This window comes from Brachyhypopomus gauderio, chromosome 5, assembly GCF_052324685.1.
Source record: "Brachyhypopomus gauderio isolate BG-103 chromosome 5, BGAUD_0.2, whole genome shotgun sequence".
NCBI lineage: Eukaryota > Metazoa > Chordata > Actinopteri > Gymnotiformes > Hypopomidae > Brachyhypopomus > Brachyhypopomus gauderio.
Window position 1 is genome coordinate 1,225,408 of NC_135215.1, and position 23,741 is coordinate 1,249,148.

The 23,741-nt window shown below is 46.7% G+C and overlaps 1 protein-coding gene across 1 annotated transcript in view; it reads left to right on the top strand.

The window, feature by feature from the left end:
• The first annotated feature begins 4,685 nt into the window (after positions 1-4,685).
• LOC143514028 (copine-8) overlaps positions 4,686-23,741 on the top strand; it is an 80,855-nt gene continuing 61,799 nt past the window's right edge. Inside the window, 1 exon segment of the mRNA XM_077004764.1 lies at positions 4,686-4,991. Coding sequence (XP_076860879.1) covers positions 4,894-4,991 — 98 coding nt within the window. The 5' untranslated portion in view covers positions 4,686-4,893.

Consider the following 23,741-nt stretch of genomic DNA (forward strand, 5'->3'; position numbering starts at 1 on the left):
TGATTTTGCAATTTCCTCACATTTATTTCTCTTACTTTCCCAGTATGCACTATTCATAAGTAGTAAGTGGATACTGCACTGCAGCACACGACCTATAGGGGGCAATGTAGCAATATGAGAAACGCAATAGCGTATTTGCCTGTTTCTATCAGATATATGCTGAAATTCAGTATCTGCTGCATATCTGCGCGAAGTTCTTAGCAAAAACTTCAACAGTTGGTGCACCTTCACCACAACGATGCCACTTAGTTGTGCTGATATGTGAAAACACTAAACCTCCCAAAAGCCGCAGCTTAACTTAGGTTACTTCTACGCTTTGTGTCCTGTAAGGACACAACTACACACGAGACAGGTTTGTGATTGAGTTTCATTGGATTTTTAATCAATACCATAAAATGACTTTTTCCTGTTCTTAATAGCAGATGTTTAGATGTGATTATGAATTATGGGACCTTTTCAGCTCTACAGGGGACCTATGATGAAGCTTACCTTGTTTCTCTGTGTCTCGGTGTCCCTGACTATTTATCTGTCATTCTCTGTCTCTCAGGTGCAGAGTGGATTGCTTAATCAAGCACAGCTTTTAAATCAATCAGAATGTCTCACCAGGGAGAGAAACGAGCTTTGATTTGTTAGTCAGACTCTCATTAACAGTGAGATTGCTAGAACTTTGCTCACTTTGATCAGAACAGCTTACAGTGCAGTGTGTGTGTGTGTGTGTGTGTGTGTGTGTGTGTGTGTGTATGTGTCCTACATGCCTGTTTTTCTACAAACTGTTTTTATAATTTCGCCAGTGTTTCCCACACCTACCTTACCTCCAGTAGGAAGACCTCACTACAGTCTCGGCCCTCCCAATGTATGTGGCAGAGCGTACATCAAATGCAGGCAGGTGAAAGATGAGCTGGATTAAATTGACAGGAGAAAAGCTTCCCCTCTGCTCCATCCGTTCTCTGTACCATCTCTCTTCTGATATCTTCCTCTCCACTCACCCTAAGTCCATTTCTGAGGGTCTACAGCAATGATTTGGCTTCCAGAAGGAGCTGCTCTATCTCAGATATTGTCGAGCTGGTGAGACTTCAGGTGCACTGCCAGCATAAATGGACATGCTGGAGAAACTCATGGAGACTCGTGTAGACTCACGTAGAGTTGCTCCAGCACACGAGCGACTGCTCGAGAAGCTCCTTCAGGCCCTCTGGCTGACAATGCTCAGGAAACGGGTATGACTTTGACAGCCAAAATGTTTTAATCAGATTCTTGAGAGGGCACAGGAAATGGAGGAAACACATGAATATGGGACCTGGATGAACTTGGAGGGGAAACGGGGCTTGAGCTCATCCTGAAGATATTCAACCCTCTGCTGCAGGGTGACCAAACCAGCAGTGAGCAGCCCAAGCAAGAAAGACTAACTGATAATTGGTTGTATTTCTGGATGTCCAGGTTTGGTTGGCAAGCACATTGCTTGTGGATAGATGGTATTTAACAACCTGATACATGGGTCTGTATACTATTATATCTCCTCACATAGACCAGTGGCTCAAATAGCCTGTATCCATGGTGGTGGATATCTTTGGTGTTATTCTTAATATGATAGAATGTGCAATCCTCATAAGGAAAACAGACCTGCCCCCCTTGAGTGGAGTCTGCCCCCCTATAGTGGAGTCTGGCCCCCTAGAGTGGAGTCTGCCTGCTATAGTGGAGTGTGGCCCCCTAGAGTGGAGTCTGGCCCCCTATAGTGGAGTCTGGCCCCCTAGAGTGGAGTCTGCCTGCTATAGTGGAGTGTGGCCCCCTAGAGTGGAGTCTGGCCCCCTATAGTGGAATCTGGCCCCCTAGAGTGCAGTCTGGCCCCCTATAGTGGAGTGTGGCCCCCTAGAGTGGAGTCTGGCCCGCTATAATGGAGTGTGGCCCCCTAGAGTGCAGTCTGGGCCGCTATAGTGGAGTGTGCCCCCCTAGAGTGGAGTGTGACCCCCTATAGTGCAGTCTGGCCCCCTATAGTGGAGTCTGGCCCCCTAGAGTGGAATCTGGCCCCCTAGAGTGCAGTCTGGCCTGCTATAATGGAGTGTGGCCCCCTAGAGTGGACTCTGGCCCCTTATAGTGGAATCTGGCCCCCTAGAGTGGAGTGTGAAGTGCAAGTCCCCTGTGAGGCTTGAGTGACAACAGATCCTGGTCCTGACAACGTACCTGGAAGATCCTGCCCACCACTACGCAGCCATGTAATGTTTTGAACTATACCGTGAACGTGAAGTAGCCTTAAGTGATTTAAAACAATTACATTTAAATACTTTCAGTACAGCATTCTAACATAGGGCATCCACTGCTGGCAATAAACTAATGGCTGTTAATAGTTATCTTATTTAATGATAGACTTGAAGGAGGCAGACATTAAGTGCAGAGGAGAGTGAGATTTATTTGGATCAAATTCATAATCAGAGTTGTTGTCACAGTCCAGGGAGATATCAGGAGGTCAGTCAGACACAGAACAGTAAGCAATATGTAGACATGATGGACTAAAGCAAACACCATAAACATGATAGACACTAGAACAGATACTGTGAATCAAAACAAAACAAAACAACATTTAAATACACAACTAAACAAGGTACTACACTAGACACAGGTGAACACAATGACAAAGGGCGGAGATACAAACAGCAAGGTGGGGCGGGCTGACGTAATAAAAGCACATGACATCACTAAATAGACCACCAAAACAAGACTGACAGATGGGGGCGGAGCCACGTGTGGCATTATAGCAAATGAGATACAACAATCACACTTAAAAGTTTGTTTTTGTAATTTATTAATAGTAGGCTATATAGGAATTGATATCGCAAAAGACCAGAAAATAAACGCAAGCATTTTATATATGGAACTAGTGATGCTAATGCTAGTAAAAAAAATCTTCTAAATCACACTTTATTTAATTTATTCAACAATTAACTATTTTAGGAATGAATCCATGTCAGCCATACATTGTTTTCCGACATCCTACTGCTTTGAGAGCTACACCAATCGTTACATAAAGAAGTTTGGCAGTACAAAAAGTACTTTTGTAAAAGCCTACAGTCCACTAAAAACCTTTCTTCATATGCAACTCGTGATACTCTCCTAAACTCCCAGGATGCTGTCTGGGCGGGATCCAGAAACACTCCGTAAAAGCCTGTGGTCCAGTAAACGTTGATCTTTGCTCCGCGGACTATTGTATGTGGAGCTGCTAAGACCTCCAAATACAAAATAAAAAAGAAACAATTGCAAAGTAATGATGCAGTGATGTGGGCTATACTAGACCATTAACACTTTACATTCCCCCAAAATACTTGCAGTGAGTAATGGACGCGCTGTTTACCACTTCCCCGAGGAAACAGCGTTAAAGTGTGTAGCAGCCTAACGTTAAAGCCGTCAACCCACTTCGCACAATATTCACAATTAATGTCGGATTAAACAAAATAACATTTTATGCACTTTGGGGTTTTGGTGTTTCACTTTTACCACATAAATTTGACTTCGGTCTTGTTCAATGAATTATACTGTAGGCTACTTTGTCTCCTCCCAACACTACTTTGAATTAGCCTATATTTGTGTTCCTTTAAATAAACAAAACTATGCATTTAATATATGCTAGAAAAATAGCTACTAGAAGTATTACTATATGCAGGCAATAACATGACTAATGAATAATTCTTACTAATGCCATTTCTATAATATTCATCTACCAATTTATTAATATTGTAATAGCTATATTTATTAACACTTCCTTTTTCTCATCAAATGTTTAGTCAGTTAGAATGCTAACGTTTTGGATATAATCCACCTATATAATTAACTTTAATGTATCAATGGGAAAAGTCTTTTCTGTCTTCAGAACTGAAATAATAATATTCTTGTACATGCCGCCACCTACTGTGTTTGGTCGAGCATTTCAGAACTGTCAAAACAGTCTGAGAGACCAAAATAATAATAATAATAATAATAATAATAATAATAATAATAATAAAATAAATAAATAAATAAATAAACCTTGCACAGAGGTGAATATTTGTTGTTTTAAAAATTATTTTAAAAGTAAGTCATTATAGAATATATAGAGACTTTATAGCGTTATATATAAATAGGTAATCTTTGTTGTTTTACAGGTGTAACCTCCTCAAGAGGCAATAAGAATAAACAATAACAGGGTTGGTTCCCCCAAGAGGAAAAACAGGTTTGGTCAAATGAAGCGTTCAGTGTCTGTGTCTCCACATTTTGGCTTCATGAATAATGGAGTTCAGTAGCACCAGCACTGCCCACCTTCTCTATACAAACTAACATCGTTTCTTTATCGCGGAATACCTCAGTGGTAAAGTGTAAAAGACCACGAATGTCAGGTTTTCTGATATTGTCTCTTTAGAAACACATAATTTCTGTTTCAGTAATAGTTTAGCCTGCATGACACCAGTATTCAGGTACAAAACAAATCAGGCTAAACAGTTAATAGTTCACCTCCCTAAAACCTCCACCACCTCCTTAAATGTGTATTAAGCAATTCAATTTCCAGAAGATAATAATACATTATTTTTGAAAATTGTCGTTTGTAGTTGATTTTGTGGGTTTATAGATGTTTATATTGAGTGTGTGGGTCGGCACGGACAGTGTTAATCTTGTTGGGCATCGTTACACCGGAGCGCTGGAGTCTTCCACGGTGTAATAGTCGGTGATGTGCCCGGTGTGGCGTCTCTCCTCCCTCCGGCACACGCTCCCCATAAACGGGGCTGTGTTGTGGAGCGACACCCCCCTCTCCACCACAAGCCTCCAGCAGCTCCTCTCCCACCACACATGCACTCACTCGCAGAGGCGGTTGTAGTTACTCCACCTTCCCATTACTGAAAGGGGCTGGACAGAAATACATTTTTTCCCTTCACGATGAACAACAGCTTCACGAACATGGCGACGATAGGAGACTTCGACCCGCTCAACGCCACTATCCCCGCCACGAAAGTTGAAATTACAGTTTCGTGCAGGTGAGTTATTAACATGGCTTGTAACCTCGTTTTTTTAGAAGTGTGTGAATGTGGTGCGAAAATGAGCCGAGTTTGGGTGTTGCAGGTGGGGCGAGAATATCACGGCGTGCCTCTCAAAGTTACAAGAGCCGAACGGAAATAGTTTCACCACCACGGTTCGGGAATCTGGTCCAGGTGTCGAGAAGTTGGGTGATAAGTTAGGAAGTGAACGAAGTTGAGGAGTTTGTTTTGTGTACCTGTATTTGTTTGTTTTGAAGTGTTTATCTCTGGACCTATGTGAGACTATCTCTGGTAAACATGTCAGAGACAGTATTGTTATGGACAGCTTGGTCCTGTTTACAGTAACTACACGTCCACTGTGTCATTTTAGATCCACCTGATACATGAAACCATGTCTGCGTCACTGCCAGAGGTGAAAGTCAGATTATCTGATTTTCGTTTCGGTTTATTAGCTGTTAATTTGTAGCTATCAGGATTCCTGAAGACCATTTTTCAACTGTGGCTTATTCAAGCTTGTTTTTACATTGCAAAGTGGGCTGGGTGGTGTGATACTGTTGGTGATTCACTGTGGGTTTTCAGCATCCCCCCCCACAAAAGGCACGACTTTGAGTCAGACTTTGATCAGTTCAGCTGATGGTTCCTCTCCACAATTTCATAACCATCTGGAAAACTTTTTCTTTTTACATTTAATAAAGATGGGTGAATAACCACTGAAGACAGACAGCGTCTGTGAGAAGGCCTGAGTTTGAGCCATGCTTAACCGTGCGTGGTAGTGCTCACTGACACTTCTAACGTGTCCATGTCCTAGTGGGCGTGGAGGATAATGCTTGCAGTCATCGTGCAGGTCTGTGTAGGGTGCGTTGTGTGCGTTGTGTGCTCCCAGACCCCTGGAGGGGGCTTTGGCGAGCTTCTGGAAGACTGAACACACGGGGCAGAAGGACAGGGGCGCCATGGTTACCGCCGGGCGCGTGCCTTTACTGTAAGCAAGGGGCACTTTGTCACCATGGTTATCATTAAACGCGATCTGGATGGAGAAGACGGAAAAAAAGAGAAGCGCAAAGGAAAATAACCTGGAAGAAGGAGAGAGAGAGAAGAGAGAGAGAGAGAGAGAGAGAGAGAGAGAGAGAGCAATTCAGCTGTTTTCTTTCTTCCTTCGAAACATGTCAGAAATGTGTGAGATGTGTAAGATGCCCAACTGTATGTGAGAAAAGCCACACACTGGATTCATTCTGGATTCAAGACAGCACCGATCGTGGTTTTCACATTACATTTTGGGGTGGGTTTGTGTTGATAGACAAAGTCCCCCCCCCAAAATGTAATAGCTAAGGTTATTTTAGGACCCATGCGCTCCTGGGTTTTAGAGTAGTTCCATTTTCAGCATGAGCAATTCTTTGTCCATGTACTTATCAGAATTGCAATTACTGGGGGCTATACCACACCACACAACAGTGAAATGTCCAAAATAAGTCCAGACGTTGCCTGCAGCACCACTGGTTCAAATATGGCTTGTTTATTTTGCTGTGTTAGCCTTCACCTCTGTGCTGTTAGCTCTTCTAAGCCCGAGTCATTAAAACTATAAGTGGGATCAAACATTATAGATATTATTAGTTAGGGGTAGAATTTTTGATAAATTTCAAACAGATAAAAATACCCTTATTCCCAGTTTGCACTGCATGTAAAGTGCACATAATAGTAAACTCTTTTTATTGTATTGAGAAATCTTTACAAATCAATTTACCACCACTGTCCCGCTTCAGGGTGGAACCAATCCATACAGCTCCAGAAATAGTCAGCTTTTTTTCTTTCCTTTTGTGATTGAAACTTTTTCTAAAGCTGCAGTTACCGAGGCTCTGGTGTCTGGCTAAGTTAAAGGCATTCTTTGGACTTGGGATTGATTAGCGAGGCAGTCTGTAGCCCTTGATCAATTCTGTAGTCATCACAGTCATAGCAGGCTGAGTTCCATTAGCTCAGCCGAGTTGCTGTCAGTGTTTACACGGAGCATGCAGTAACACCCTTATGGCTCGTATATGAGCCATAATAACAATGTCATAACTTCCCTGAGTTCAGAGTTCAGTTTTGTCATTATTCTTAACTGCGGTTCTTTGCTGACACTGTATCCCAGCTGTGTCATAACTAAGACCTTGCGATTTTGGTTGTTATTTCAGCACAATCTGAGAACTGTTTTATCGAAGGAAGCATCTGTTGGGACCTTGTTTTGCAAGTAGGCGTTCAGTTAACAGCCAGGAATTAGCGTAAAGTGTTTTTCAAAATCATGACTAAATTACCTACAGTTGCCTTATGAGGCATTTGAAAAAAACAAAAAGACAGAAAGAGCCGAGTGTTAAAGATTCGTATGAAGTATTACAGACTTGCAGCTAGTGTGAGCCTCAAAAATTCATTGCTTTCACTCACTCAGGAAAAGGTGTGTGTGTGTGTGTGTGTGTGTGTGTGTGTGTGTGTGTGTGTGTGTGTGTGTGTGTGTGTGAAGGATTCTAGTTCAGTGGGGAGGTCCCAGTTCAGAGAGGATGTCCCTGTGTTTTGAAGAAGTTTGAAGTGTGTGAGCGCCACTCCGGCCGTACTGCACTGACTGGGTGGAGCTGTCTGCCCTTATTAGCTCAGGCTGTCCAGCACTGTCCATCATGTCCAGGACAGATGGGACTGTGGCAGTTCACTGGAAGTGGAGTCAATTGAACACAAATGCTGGCGTCTCCCTTGTGCAGTGTTTGAAGCTGGTCTGATTTGTGTGTTGGCATCAGAGCTGAGAAGAGATTTGTGTGTTTACCTTTCATTTTTACTTTGAACACTAAGTAAACACACGATTATAGAAGTAAAATGTGAGTCAGTTGACATTGAATATGAACTGAAAATTCATAGAAACAATTTATATATGTAAATTATTATATATATATATAAAATTCTTTTCATAAAGTGTGATTACATTATAAATCATGAGCAATTTACTGTTGTGTTACCTATCATTCTATGCATATTTCTCATGTTTTCTCGTGTTGATGTTTCTCATGTTTTCTTCCTTGTGTTTCGCATACCCTTGAAATTTAAGCTTAAATCTCCACAACCTCACCTCCTCAAGTGCCTCAAGGGCCCCAGTGAGAAATGAGTCAGGGACTGTTTAAATTAACACTAGCAAAACAAAATAATCTGAGCTAAACTACACTAATCCCACCTGCATGTTTTGAATACATCATCCGCCGTGAAGATCAGCTCCTGCTTTCTGATCTCAGCCACGCTCATCTACATCTGAATCAGCTCTCACTCAGATGTCTTAGTGCTCAGGCTCCACACTGCCTCTAAAACAGCCCCAGCCACGCGCACAGTCTCCTGGGAATCCCGTAATGGCCAGAGCCCTCCAGAGCCCTCTCGCCTGCCGTCTGCGAATTACACTGGAAATATCCACTCGTCAGTCCGAGCAAAACTGACTCACGTTGGCTGATGGCTGGTGACACTTTTTTAAGCTGGTAGTCAACATGGTGTTCGGGAGCACGCAGGTGTTTCAATATATATGTCTCACAGGGAGAGCGAGTTACATTTCCAACTGTTTTAGTGTGGTGTCTGAAAATGACGCAGTGTTTGGTTTCTAGATGGGCACACTGTGCTCAGAACTGTGCCAAGTTGGAAATCCCCCCCCTGCTTGTTTGAGTTGGACATTAGAAGGAATTGGCCTGAATGCCTGTAATAATGTTGCTCTGGATAAACAAAACTAAATACCCTGCTTTCTTAGGAGGCTACAAGACCGGTCAGATTATTATTAGCAATACAAACATGTGTTGGTAGGAAAGGTGAGATATTGACTGAAGACAGGTTGAGATGACTTGCATGTCATTGTGTACGTGACGTGTCATTGTGTACACCTGAGCATCAATCACACCTTTTTCTCCCACTGTTATGAAAACAGAAAAGCTGGTGGTCTTTTTTGGGTTTGTGGACTTGGTTTGTGGACAGATTGCATACTGCATAAGCACAGCCAGTAATTAAGCAAGACAGCATCACTTGACCTGACCAGCAACTGTCCCACATTAAATGCTAGACACAACAGAGCAATCATTCTGCCTATCCCTTATGATCTTTTGGCATTTAGAATAGGGTAGTTTACAATTTGTAGCAGCTTAGGTCTATTTAGATGTTCAAAAATAACCCTTCAGTAAGCATTGATTTGCATGAGCATCGGTGCCTGGGTTTTGTACAATGATGGTGGAAAAATGATGGTTTTGGAAAATTCAGATGTTGAATCAGAAGTGGTGGTGATGGTTAGACTGGTGAAATGGTGCAAGCGCCAGGAGTTTGACAAGTCGTGTGAAGACTAGCAGATTAGAGTGCCTCTTTACATCTCTGACGCAGCACAAGGGCAAGTATAGTGTGTGTGTGTGTGTGTGTGTGTGTGTGTGTGTATGCATGTATTTTAGAGAAACAGGAGACAAGGAGAAAATGTCACATTGTCATGATTCTGTGACTAAACTATGCACAAACAAATAAATATAATAAGAAACAGAAGGGCAATTACAAAGAGGGCACTTTGTGTGCTTTTTAAATGTTTTTAAAGCATGTATTTGTATTTGTTTTCTTTAAACTGAAAGGAAATCCCCCACACGAACACATCATCTGATTGGCACTGGCTCGAGCATCCGGCAGATTTGCGAGCAGTAAAATTGAGTTGAAATGTGACTCACTGGGGTTGTGAACCTTTTCTGGGCTTTTACTCCCCGGGCATTATGGGAAATATACTGTGCTCCGGAATTCCACATTACTGCCCTGCTTAGCTCATATAAATAAGACGTGTTGCGTCCAAGAGGAGAAGAGCAGGCAGGAACACAAAGAAGACCACAGAGCTGCGAGTCGCTCTGGAAAAGAGCGTCTGCTAAATGACGTAAACGTAAACCACAACCTCTGCTGAGACTCACTATCTGGCCACTGCAGCTCTTTGAACGTACCTTGGTTACATGTATGACCAATTAGAACATTCTCGGAGGTTAGATAAAACGTCCTGACTTCCTGAGTCACCTCTCAGATCACAAGCGGTTCAACCGAAGTGATACAGTACAGTTCAGATGACTAGAGGAACATAGTGACGGCCCCGCAGTGATATTTTCCGCCACACGATCATAGCCATGATGAGAGAAAGCCTCTGGCTTGGCCTTTAGACCCATAAACATCACATAATGGGTATTGTTGAGAAAAAAGGACAAGTGTGTCTGAGTGTATTGAACAGTGACAAGCCGCCCACAGAGCCCCCGCTCAATGGTTCGGTGGGGAAGACAAAAGTGCCCCCCTCACAACCAGCTGCTGAGAGAGCAGGTTGCTGTTAGCCAGTGATTGACAGCACATAATCAATGTACACTTGTCTCTTTGAAGGAGCCAAGAGGCCAGACAGCACTGTACCGGCGGGCTGCACTGTACCGGCGGGCTGGGCCCAGCACCGGCAGCTGGGATGGAGGGTGAGGCGCTAATCGGGTTTGGGGCACTTTGCTCAGGCCCTGACGGTCCAGCAGGGCCCGGCGGCACAATAATAAAACTACACCACTGCGCTTTCACGTGGGTGGAAAAATAAACACCATCGCCACCACAGTTCGCCAGCACAAACAGGCCGAAGTCAGTTTTTTTATCATTGACGGACTGACACCTGCTCATTTTGGGGGGGGGTGGATAATGTATTCCTTTGTTAATGCCAGATCAGTCTTCAGCTCCTCCTATCGCAGGAAGGGATCTCGCTAGATCAGATTTGACTATTCATCCGAGGACAAAATGTTGGTATTAAATTGGTGGCTTGTTTGGTCTTTCTCTCAGACTCTTTGTAATGCAAGTGTGGTTGTCGTTTAATGGAAGTGTGTCATATTTCAGGGACCGGTGTCGGGACTGGGCTGCCAAAGGCATGACACTATGCAACACTCTCAGTACTGCTGCGAGATCCTGACAAGTACAGCCAGCCTGCACCTACCCAACAGACCCATGTGTAATTATCCTTATGGCGGTAGAACACAGTCAAAAACGTTGCAAAATAGTGAAAATGTTGAAATATGTCTGTACACATGTTTACGCAATATATCTGCACCCAGGCACACGCGCACACACACGCGCACGACCGCATGTGCACACACACACACACGCACACACACACGCACACACACACACAGAGTATTTGCATCTGGACAGTTTAAAACTATACCAAGAACTATGGTGTCGTTCTTCTCAACAAATGTAGTTCGTGGTTCTAAAAATTCTGTGAAACGTCACTATAAAAGTGTGCGGTGAATCTCCTGTGTAACCGATTCATATTGCCATGTTTGCTGTAATGTAGCAGGTAGCATGTAGCACAATGTCCGTGAGCACTAATTGTTTCTTAATAACTCGCCTTTAACCCTGAAGGTTAAAGAATCTCACAACACACTTGTTCCATTAACTAATGAGGTTCATGCAGCAGTTGAATCTCCAAAGCCGTGAACGCACCGTAATGACCGTAGTGCTGCCTTGGCTATGGCCTACACTATTGAGAGCCCACCATGGTTAGTAGTACTAGTACTAGTACTGGTTTCTGCCTATACTCTCCCACCCAGATCCAGGGCCCTCCTCAAATTAGTACCCACTCCTCTTTTCACACCATCTGCTTTACCGTTCCTGTTGTTTTTAGCTGGTAACGTGCCATTCAGAAGCGGGTAGAAGTCTGATATCTCTATAAATAGGATATAGTGAACGCCAGTTTCTCCATTTCTTTCAAACAAACACACAGTAAACAATCTGGTGGTCAAAGCCTGAATACGTAGACATGAGGTTTAGATGATCTATTCAGGCCCAAGTGAAGGTGTGTGCTGTGGAAGGTTGAGTTCTTCTCCATGATGACGATGGCTTTTTCCGTGATGATGATGACGGCATTATCCGTGATGATGATGGCTTTTTCCAGATATGTGGCGGGTGTGAGTTCGGACCACGTTGATTCCGATCATCAACAGGAAGTCGAAGGGAGGGAAGTGTGTCTGTCGCTTTTGGCTTATACAGGTATCGTAAGAGGCAACCGGCTCCGTCCAAAATGAGGTGTATTACCGCCCACTTTTCCGGTGTGCACACGCGTGTGCGTCTGTGTATGTGCGTGAGTGCACCTATAGTCATTAAACAGCATTTCCACTCTATGGACCACCTCCATCAAGCCATGCTGCCAGTTCCCTGACCTCATGGACGGTGGACCACGGCGGTAATCAGACATCAGTATAACCCGATCTGTTCTCCTCGGTGGAGTCCAAGAGGGCTGGAGAGGGCCGGAGCGTGCTGATGAAGCTGTCTCCAGTCGGGTCACATAGCCGAGCTCTTCGGTATTCCAGCTGGCTTGCTTGCGGCGCTCCGATAGCCCGGGAATCTCCCGCCTGCGCTCTGCCCCCTTCCTCTGGGAATGGCACTGTCAGAAACGCTACACCACTGGGCACGGACAGTTTCATACAAACAGTAGAGGTGGTGGTGTGTGGATCAAGCAGTGTGTGTGTGGACTACGTTTGGTTGCTTTTGTTGTGTGTGTGTGTGTGTGTGTGTGTGTCTGTGTATATGCAGGCTCACCAAGAGCCAATTTAGCTCTGTGCGCTGCGTAATTCTCATAATTTTTCATGCTATGTTAAGATCCTCCATAGTGACTGTACAAACCTGTTTCATTCCTTTGATAGTGAATGTGAAATGATGTTACTGCATGACAAATCACCCCGTGAGCTGCATTAATCAAACAGCACGGTGCGAGTAAATGTACTGATCGATTATTCCCCCTGAAATACTGCCTGGCTCACGCATTTCTCATTAGCAGGAATGGTGCTACCTTCAAAATAAAGGTGATTTAGGCCTATAAATAACTGCCAAGAAAGGTCGGGCCGAGGTCACGGTCAATTTTGTTCAATGTCCTCCACGTGGCTTGCGTGTGGAAGTCTGAGTTGTGGCTCAAAGGTTTTAAGGCAATAAAGATCAAACAGCCAAGCATAAAACCGCCTTTTTTCCAACTCGGTCAGTTTTCCAACTCGAAACAGCTGACAGCCACGGGTGGCGATGGGAGGTTTAGATGGAAATCCATTTAAGATGTTTCATCGTCTCATGAATTTTGAATGCGGTGGGTGTGTCAGTCAGCCGGCGTGGAGTAAAGAGCAGCGCTGACAGCACTCTGCTTTCATTTCGCATTTTTTTCTGTTTTCACTTTAATTTCACGCGGCTAATGCTGCCCCTCCTTGTGGTGTTTTTTACCTCCAGCGGGTGTTGTGCGTTTTCTTGGATTTCACGTTGGATTTCACGTTGCTCTTACGAGTTAAATGCGATTGGAAAGCTTCCCAGTACAACGTAGCATAGAGGTGTTAACGCGGTCTGGCTTTTAATCCTAATCCATTTCTGGTTCATTTTAAAATCCGAAATAAAATAAAAACACTGCCACAGCGGGTTCTGTGGTGTCGAGGTGGTAAAGAAATCTCACTACGCCGCTGTACCAAGATTCTTTATAGCATTGTATGTTTAAAAATTAGACCTTGAAGAAAATGAGGTTAGCTTTTCTTTTGCCTGTTGTTTTCTGGTTTAGTTAAAAACAAGCAAGTGGTCTTTCAGAGAGAGAATCAGTAGGGGAAATTCTGAGACGAGATGAGACGAGCCTTTCCTGAGATCCACCCTGTGCCAACCACCTCCTGCCTAACCAGCTGTGGATGAAGCATCAGCCCACTGCCCTGGCCCCTCTCACCACCCCGAATTCTCCCCTGCTATGGCTGTATCTCCGCAGACCTGGACTATTATTACCAACTATCAAGAAGTTTAGGACTGAATAGGAATTACATAGAGAACTCATGTATATAAATACACACAAAGATGAGATTTATTTATCATTTCCATCTTTTCTTTGTTTATGTATCTCTCTACTTGTTATGGTGACCGGTGTCAGCCAGAGGAGGATGGGTTCCCCCTGAGTCTTGGTTCCTGCTCTCGGGGAGTTTCTCCTTGCTACTGTCGCCCCTTGGCTGGGGGGCTTGGACTCGGACACTTGTAAAGCTGCTTTGTGACAACTGTTGTAAAAAGCAATAGATAAATTAATTTTGATTGATTGATATTATCCAGGCATATGTATGCTAATCTTCTATCTGCCTGTATATTTACTAGGACTACACAGTATGATAAAAATGGTTTGCAGCTATGAAATGGAAAGAGTGCAAATTATGGGAACTTCACATTTTGATACTCAAACTCATACCTTCACTCCACGGCAATCACTGGTGGGCTCACAAAATCTTGGAACCGGAAAACAGCGGGCTGGCCAGTACATGCACAGCCAGGCACGTTTCCCCGGTGCGTGTGTAAGCTCATTAACAGAGCATCTGGCACGCCGCTGACCAACACACGTGAGTCTCTGCCTCTCACGCAGCTGACCAACACACGTGAGTCTCTGTCTCTCGCCGCTGACCAACACACGTGAGTCTCTGCCTCTCACGCAGCTGACCAACACACATGAGTCTCTGTCTCTCATGCCGCTGACCAACACACGTGAGTCTCTGCCTCTCACGCAGCTGACCAACACACGTGAGCCTCTGCCTCACGCAGCCCACCAACACACGTGAGTCTCTGTCTCTCACGCAGCTGACCAACACATGTGAGTCTCTGCCTCTCACACCGCTGACCAACACACAAGTCTCTGCCTCTCACGCAGCTGACCAACACACGTGAGTCTCTGCCTCTCACGCAGCTGACCAACACACGTGAGCCTGTCTCTCATGCAGCTGACCAACACACGTGAGTCTCTGCCTCTCACGCAGCTGACCAACACATGTGAGTCTCTGCCTCTCACGCAGCTGACCAACACACGTGAGTCTCTGTCTCTCATGCCGCTGACCAACACACGTGAGTCTCTGTCTCTCACGCCGCTGACCAACACATGTGAGCCTCTGCCTCACGCAGCCCACCAACACACGTGAGTCTCTGTCTCTCACGCAGCTGACCAACACACGTGAGTCTCTGCCTCTCACGCAGCTGACCAACACACGTGAGCCTCTGCCTTACGCAGCCCACCAACACACGTGAGCCTCTGCCTTACGCAGCCCACCAACACACGTGAGTCTCTGTCTCTCACGCAGCTGACCAACACGTGAGTCTCTGCCTTTCACGCAGCTGACCAACACACGTGAGCCTGTCTCTCATGCAGCTGACCAACACACGTGAGTCTCTGTCTCTCACGCCGCTGACCAACACACGTGAGTCTCTGCCTCTCATGCAGCTGACCAACACACATGAGCCTCTGCCTCACGCAGCCCACCAACACATGTGAGTCTCTGTCTCTCACACAGCTGACCAACACGTGAGTCTCTGCCTCTCACACCGCTGACCAACACACATGAGTCTCTGCCTCTCATGCAGCTGACCAACACACGTGAGTCTCTGCCTCTCACGCAGCTGACCAACACACGTGAGTCTCTGCCTCTCACGCAGCTGACCAACACATGTGAGTCTCTGTCTCTCACGCAGCTGACCAACACCTGTGTGTCTCTGCCTCTCACGCAGCTGACCAACACACGTGAGTCTCTGTCTCTCACGCCGCTGACCAACACACGTGAGTCTCTGCCTCTCACGCAGCTGACCAACACACGTGAGCCTCTGCCTCACGCAGCCCACCAACACACGTGAGTCTCTGTCTCTCACGCAGCTGACCAACACATGTGAGTCTCTGCCTCACACCGCTGACCAACACACATGAGTCTCTGCCTCTCATGCAGCTGACCAACACACGTGAGTCTCTGCCTCTCACGCAGCTGACCAACACATGTGAGTCTCTGCCTCTCACACCGCTGACCAACACACATGAGTCTCTGCCTCTCATGCAGCTGACCAACACACGTGAGTCTCTGCCTCTCACGCAGCTGACCAACACACGTGAGTCTCTGCCTCTCACGCAGCTGACCAACACATGTGAGTCTCTGTCTCTCATGCAGCTGACCAACACATGTGAGTCTCTGCCTCACACCGCTGACCAACACACATGAGTCTCTGTCTCTCACGCAGCTGACCAACACACGTGAGTCTCTGTCTCTCACGCAGCTGACCAACACATGTGAGTCTCTGCCTCACACCGCTGACCAACACACATGAGTCTCTGCCTCTCATGCAGCTGACCAACACACATGAGTCTCTGCCTCTCACGCAGCTGACCAACACACGTGAGTCTCTGCCTCTCACGCAGCTGACCAACACATGTGAGTCTCTGCCTCTCACACCGCTGACCAACACACATGAGTCTCTGCCTCTCATGCAGCTGACCAACACACGTGAGTCTCTGCCTCTCACGCAGCTGACCAACACACGTGAGTCTCTGCCTCTCACGCAGCTGACCAACACATGTGAGTCTCTGTCTCTCATGCAGCTGACCAACACATGTGAGTCTCTGCCTCTCACGCAGCTGACCAACACACGTGAGCCTGTCTCTCATGTAGCTGACCAACACACGTGAGTCTCTGCCTCTCACGCAGCTGACCAACATATGTGAGTCTCTGCCTCTCACGCAGCTCACCAACACACGTGAGTCTCTGCTTCTCACGCAGCTGACCAACACATGTGAGTCTCTGCCTCTCACGCAGCTGACCAACACACGTGAGTCTCTGCCTCACGCAGCTGACCAACACACGTGAGTCTCTGCCTCACGCAGCTCACCAACACACGTGAGTCTCTGCCTCACGCAGCTGACCAACACACGTGAGTCTCTGCCTCTCACGCAGCTGACCAACACACGTGAGTCTCTGCCTCACGCAGCTGACCAACACATGTGAGCCTCTGCCTCTCACGCAGCTGACCAACACACGTGAGTCTCTGCCTCTCACGCAGCTGACCAACACACGTGAATCTCTGCTCCTTACCGTTTCACAGAGGCCACAGTCGCCAATGGGATTCCTGCTCGCGGAACGGCTCGGCTCTCTCGCCGGCCGGAATGTGGGCGTGCGAGAGTCATCTCAGCTCGGCTCACGTTCTCTTGTCAGGAAAAATTAGGGCAGGTCCATTCACGGCACTGAGAACTTCTACGCTGCTGATTCTGCCTGTGTGTGTGTGTGTGTGTGTGTGTGTGTGTGTGTGTGTGTGTGTGTGTGTGTGCGCGCCTGTGTGCGTGTGTATGTGCATATGTGCATGTGTGTGCATGCTTCCCCTTCTGTGTATCCGCATCAATGTCTGCATGAGTGTGTGTGAGAGCGTGTGTGTTTTTGCATCCATGCGTGCATGTCTGTCCGAACTCTGCCTGCTGACCTTTTGCCGGACTCTGTCTGCTGACCTAAATACTTCTTGCTCCACATTCCAAAGACTGCCATTATTTGCGTTACTTATATGCCAGACTTGACGTTTTCCGGCGACGCCGTTTATTTATTTATGTTGTTACGCCAGCGTCTTATCGCTGTCCCCCTGTCCTCCGTCTCGGGGCGTCCCCGGCATTACAGCGGTGCGTCTGTGGGTGGGGTCTGCCCGTCCTGTGTTGGGTGGTGAAAGGCTGCATGGTGTTGGCCAGGTTGCGGGTGCGGCCCGAATCTAGTTCAGCTGCCGTAGTCTCTGCGGAGATGTTATTCAGGTCAGAGCCGGAATGAGAGAGAGGGAGTGTCTCGGATCGCACCCAAGACCCAAGAGCAGACCAACACCCCCTCACTGCCTCCCCACAAATATCAGACAGGGATCTTCTATCGCCCCCTTGCAAACCTGTCGTTTGATCTGTCTGTTTTGCCTTTCAAGCCTTCTCTCTTCTCTCTTTTTTTTCTCTTTTCTTCCCTTGTCTAATGTCCTTCAGTCTTACTACTGGCAACCAATCCTCAATATGACAAAACATACCCCAAACCCCTTCAGTAGTTTAATGGGAGAACAATTCCTGTCTGCACTCCAATTTATCCCTCATCCTGCCTGTCCAGGTGAGGTCCCTGGGGGCCATGAGGGGCTCTGTGTGTCTCCAAGGTAACACTGTCATAAGTAGCCAGCTATGAACCATCCTCGCTGCTGGTAGACCAATCAGAGTGACAGGCTTGGCACGCTCGTTAAAGTCAGGGCAGAAGCGGGTCAGGTGACAGCGTAGCTAACGTGGACACAGCGTCCTCCGGACTTCCTTCTAAGCTGTTGTGTCCCCGTCCCATGTCCACATGGAGGAATGGGGCGAGCCTGAAGCGGCTAGCTTGTTACCCTCCATTGTGTCACCTATCTTCTGGAGAATTAAAAAGAACAAATGTCATTCAGGAAAGCAGCAGATTTGATTGGTTGCTGGTTGCCAGGGCAACAGTTACTGGCCCACTGAGGCGAACTGACGGAGGTCCCACTGGGAGCTCTGACATTGTGGCACGAGGAGGGACACGACACACACCAGCCTGGACTCTCTCTCTCTCTCTCTTGCTCTAACTGTCTCTATCACTATTTCTCCCTCTCTCTCTCTCTCTTGCTCTAACTGTCTCTATCACTATTTCTCCCTCTCTCGCTCTCTCTCCCCTCTCTCGCTCTATCTGTCTCTCTATCACTATTTCTCCCTCTCTCTCTCATTCTCTCTCTGTCTCTGTCTCTCTCTTCCTCTCTCTCTCCCTCCCCCTCTCTCTCGCTCTATCTGTCTCTATTTCTCCCTCTCTGTCTCTCGTTCTCTCTCTCTGTCTCTCTCTCTCTCTCTCTCTCTTTCTTCCTATCTCTCTCTCTCTCTCTCTTCCTCTCCCTCTCAGTCCCTCTCTCAACTCCTACGACTTTTTATTCCTCACTTTCGGTTGCTATGTTTTCTTTTTTTCTTCACGTTAATCTGTTAACGAGAGTCAGGTGTTCAAACTACCGTCATGTGTGTTTCCTCTTTTTTGGGTCTTGCCCCCCTTGTCATTGGCTCATTTTACGTAAACGAAACAAATGTTTCCAGGTCGCTTGAACCCCTGCTTGCCTTCGGCGGGTCTCCCACGGGCGCCGCTGAACGTCTTCGCCCTGATCCTGCCTGGCGTTCGTCATTGAGCTCCCGCTGCTGTAGCGTGTTCAGGGAATCACACAGCTGACGCTACTTATGCCAATCCATCTAACACACGCGGAAGCCTGCGTGGAGATGTCAAAGCCCCTTCGCCCTATCCTTGACGGGGACGATTCGTTTGCCTCTCCCACACACACCCGTTTGCAGAGTTGTATAATCCACGTTCAGAAAGTAAAAGTCCTCACCAGGATTTTGCTCAAGCTTGCTGGATTTTCTAATTAGTGCAATCCAGGTAAAATTAGTGGAATCAACACAATCCAGGAAGCCTGAGCAAAATCCTGGTGAGGACTTTTACTTTCTGAACCTGGATTATACAACTCTGCCCGTTTGTATGTGTCCCATCGGTTGCTGGGTGTCCCTGTTTCTTCTCTTCCGAGTTTGTTGCTGCGGCTTCTCTGTCCTGTAACTACATTTGCATTTACACTTACAGCGTTTGGCAAACGCTGCTATCTGGAGCGATATGATTCTATTTATCAGTGTGACAGGATGCGTGTTCCTAGGGAGGCAGCCTATGACCCCGGTGTTACCGTCACCTTGCGTTCCCTGCCCGGCCGGTTCTGCTGCAGGAACACTCGTTCTCACTGTCTCTCTCTGTTCTATAACTGTCCTGTCTTCCTCTATCCTTATCTGGACCACACAGCACAGAAATATTTACTTACTGTCTCAGTTTAGTTCTGTTTAGTGAGGAACTCTTAAGGAGGTTGTTGTTAATGAGAAACACTTCTTTCCTAAATGTTATTGCAGTGAGCTATGATGAACTATAACGCTGAGCTGGATCACACACACACGCACGCACGCACACACACACACACACATACACACACACACACACACACAGCTTGATCCACACGCCACCATCTCTACATTTTGTATGAAACTGTCCATGCCCAGTGGTGTAGCGTTTCTGACAGCATCATTCCCAGAGATTCATTCATGAAGTCATTTTCAATCCACTCATCAGCATCTTAAGCTCATATTTGGGCTAGTTCGCAGCTGTACTGCGAGTGTTTTGCATCAATCCTCCACTTTGTCACTGTTTCCCGGGCGATCGGTGTATTCAGATATTTAGCCTCCACAGCAGACGTAATCTTTCTCCACACGCTGAAAGACCTCCATGTTCACGGGAAGAAAAGACCCGTAGAACTGCACCATCGCTGTCTCTTCCCTTTGGATGGTCACTGGCATCACCGACTCACTGCCAAGTTGAAAATCCACCTAGTTTACTTTGTTTGCAGAGCTCAATGTTCAAGTTGGATATTTTTTTCTGGAGTTATACGCAAGCCTCATCTTCAGAAGCCACACAAAGAAATAACGTCTGCTGCCTAAGAGGTTTTATATCCAAACAAGACCTAGACAAACTCATCCTTGCAGTGTAAACTACAGCGATGGTCTCTTCAGTGGTCTTCCCTAAAAAGACCAGCTGCAGCTCATTTAAAATCCAACTCTGAGAATGTTAATCAAGAGGACCAAAGACACTCCCACAAATCTCGTCTCCTTACACTGGCTTCCAGTTAGTCACAGGAAAGGCTCCTGTAAAGTGGATCACTAAATGGCATATGGCCAGAATACATTTCCAATATGTTTGAAGAATGCAAAACCCCGAGGCTTCTCAGATGGCGAGGGGCTCGGTGTTAACACCAACCTCCACGAAACAACCCTCAGCTTCTTTGTAGCTCACAGCTGGGCCGAATTCCCAGAAGATCTGAGATGAGTTGTTTTTAAATCTAGGGTTTAAAAAAACCATCTGTTTTTCACACCTTTAATTAAATTCTCAGGTCAAACACGACCCTCCCCTTCTCTTACATTTGGTGATTAAGGTCTTCATTTATCACATCTTATGTCCTAATCATTTATTTATTGATATTACAATGTCTTTTATGCCTTTATCTTTGCATGTATTAAGACATTATCTATGGATTATCTATGGAATGTGCTCGACAAATATTCTAGTCTCGCTGTGTTTTAAGTGTTCTTTCACTCTGTTGTGTAGCTCTCCTTATCCTATAACTGGCTCACTCTTCCAAGTAGCTGTTCCTCTATATCCAGTTTGTAGCTGTCTTTGAGTTTAAATATCTTATAGCTTTCTCCCTTTAAATATTCTGGATCTCTCTCTCTCTCTCTCTCTCTCTCTCTCTCTCTCTCTCTCTGTCTGTCATCTGCCTCATCCTCCTGGTCATCCCGGACAAAGTCAGCTGTGATGAAAGCACAGTGGCCATGGCTCTGGGCCACAGCTTAAATGGTTAAACGATGCTCGCCGGAGCCTCCGGCTGTCCCCAGCTCTCCCGTCCCGTGCCAGGGGAGAGGGCACATGGACCTGGTGCCTTCCGTTTACTGGAGCACACCACAGAAAGATCAGGCACTAACCAAGCGCTTCCTCTGCCTAATACACTTGCGGGTATAAATTACCGAGGCGTCGCTGGGTTTAATTTGTGTGTGTGTGTGTGTGTGTGTGTGTGTTGGTATGTGGGTTTGAATGTGTAAAAGTGGTCAGGAACTGGTCAGGGAAATTAAAGGAGTGCAGAGTGTGCCTTATCTGTCCATGTGCATCTGGTGGGTGTGTGTGTTTATCCTCCAGATGGTAAGATGTTATAGTGTGAGTAAACGTTGCTCCAGTATGTCTTGGCTGCTCCCGTGCCAGATTCTTTTAGAGATCACACAGGCTGAAGTAATGCATGGGCTAGTTTTATACACATACACAAAATCATACACACCCACTCACACACGTGCACACACACCCACAAGGAGAGATGGGTGAGTGTAAAGGAGAGAGGTGGGTGAGTGTAAAGGAGAGGAGGGTGAGTGTAAAGGAGAGAGGAGGGTGAGTGTAAAGGGGAGAGGTGGGTGAGTGTAAAGGAGATGAGGGTGAGTGTAAAGGAGAGGAGGGTGAGTGTAAAGGAGAGAGGTGGGTGAGTGTAAAGGAGAGGAGGGTGAGTGTAAAGGAGAGGAGGGTGAGTGTAAAGGAGAGAGGTGGGTAAGTGTAAAGGGGAGAGGATGGTGAGTGTAAAGGAGAGAGGTGGGTGAGTGTAAAAGTGAGAGGTGGGTGAGTGTAAAGGAGAGAAGAGGTGGGTGAGTGTAAAGGAGAAAGGTGGGTGAGTGTAAAGGAGAGAGATGGGTGAGTGTAAAGGAGAGAGGAGGGTGAGTGTAAAGGAGAGAGGTGGGTGAGTGTAAAGGAGAGAGGAGGGTGAGTGTAAAGGAGAGAGGAGGGTGAGTGTAAAGGGGAGAGGTGGGTGAGTGTAAAGGGGAGAGGTGGGTGAGTGTAAAGGGGAGAGGTGGGTGAGTGTAAAGGAGAGAGATGGGTGAGTGTAAAGGAGAGAGGAGGGTGAGTGTAAAGGAGAGAGGTGGGTGAGTGTAAAGGAGAGAGGAGGGTGAGTGTAAAGGAGAGAGGAGGGTGAGTGTAAAGGAGAGAGGTGGGTGAGTGTAAAGGAGAGAGGAGGGTGAGTGTAAAGGAGAGAGGAGGGTGAGTGTAAAGGAGAGAGGTGGGTGAGTGTAAAGGAGAGAGGAGGGTGAGTGTAAAGGAGAGAGGAGGGTGAGTGTAAAGGAGAGAGGAGGGTGAGTGTAAAGGAGAGAGGTCCATCTGGATCTTTTTCTAAGGGAGTTCCTCAGGTGCCTCAGGTTCAACTGCAGACACCATGAGTTTTGTATTTCAGCTTGTTATAGACCAGCATTGTGTGCATAATGATGTGTTTATGAGGGAGAAACACAATGCCATGTGGATCTACAAATAAGGGAGCACAACAGCTACACTTCACTGTCTAGAACTCTCTCTCTGTCTCTCTCTCTCTCTCTCTCTCTCTCTCTCTCTCTCTGTCTCTCTCTCTCTCTCTCTCTGTGTGTGTGTGTGTGTGTTTGGCACTCTGTTTTTCTCCCTCTCAGATGATAACTCTACTGTATGAGGTATGACAGCTGCAGTAAAGGCTCTTTTGGCCCCTCGACAGACACACACAGTGATTTGCACCCAGCGTTGTGCTTATACAGTGATGCTGTAATAACGCTCTGCCTGAGGTTACTTCCCCCCCATAGAGCTGCAGTCACTCTCTCTCTCTCACCGTCTCTCCCTCCTTCTCTCTACCTCTCTCGCTCTCTCTCTGGCATGCTCCGAAGATTTTTTCCCCTCTCTCTTTTCACTCTGCTGACGAGTTTTTATCCGCCCACTGAAACAGCTGAAAGGGAAAGTGCCCGGTGTTTTTTGTCCTGCGCTGCTTCCCGTTCCCCACTGTGTCAAAGACTCTGGGAGTCGGGAGTGACTTTAGTGCGAGTCATCTGCACACCTCAGCACCAGGAGGGCCCAGGCACCCGCTGCCGTGGGTTACGATGACACAACCCATCCTGTAGGATGAAGAGCAGGAGATTCATAGAGGTCTTGTGTCCTGTGTCTGTTGGCGTACTGTGGGGAATCTTCTCACACTTACTGATACACACACACATGCACACACACACACACACACACACACACACACACACACACACACACACACACACACACACACACACATAAACACACACACACTCACACACACACACACACACACACACACACACACACACACGCATGCACATGCATGCAGACACACACACAAACACACAAACACATGCACATACGCTTACACACACACACACACACACACACAAGGAAGTCCTGCTCCAGCCTAAGGATTTGCCGTGTATATCATGGGATATGGAAGTATCTTGTCATAATGGCCCCGTGCGGTTTGAGCTGTGGTTCAGGGGTCCTCTTCCCGCACCCCCGCGGGACCCATTAAAGCTCCCTGAGTCTCCACACTGCCTCTCAACTGCTG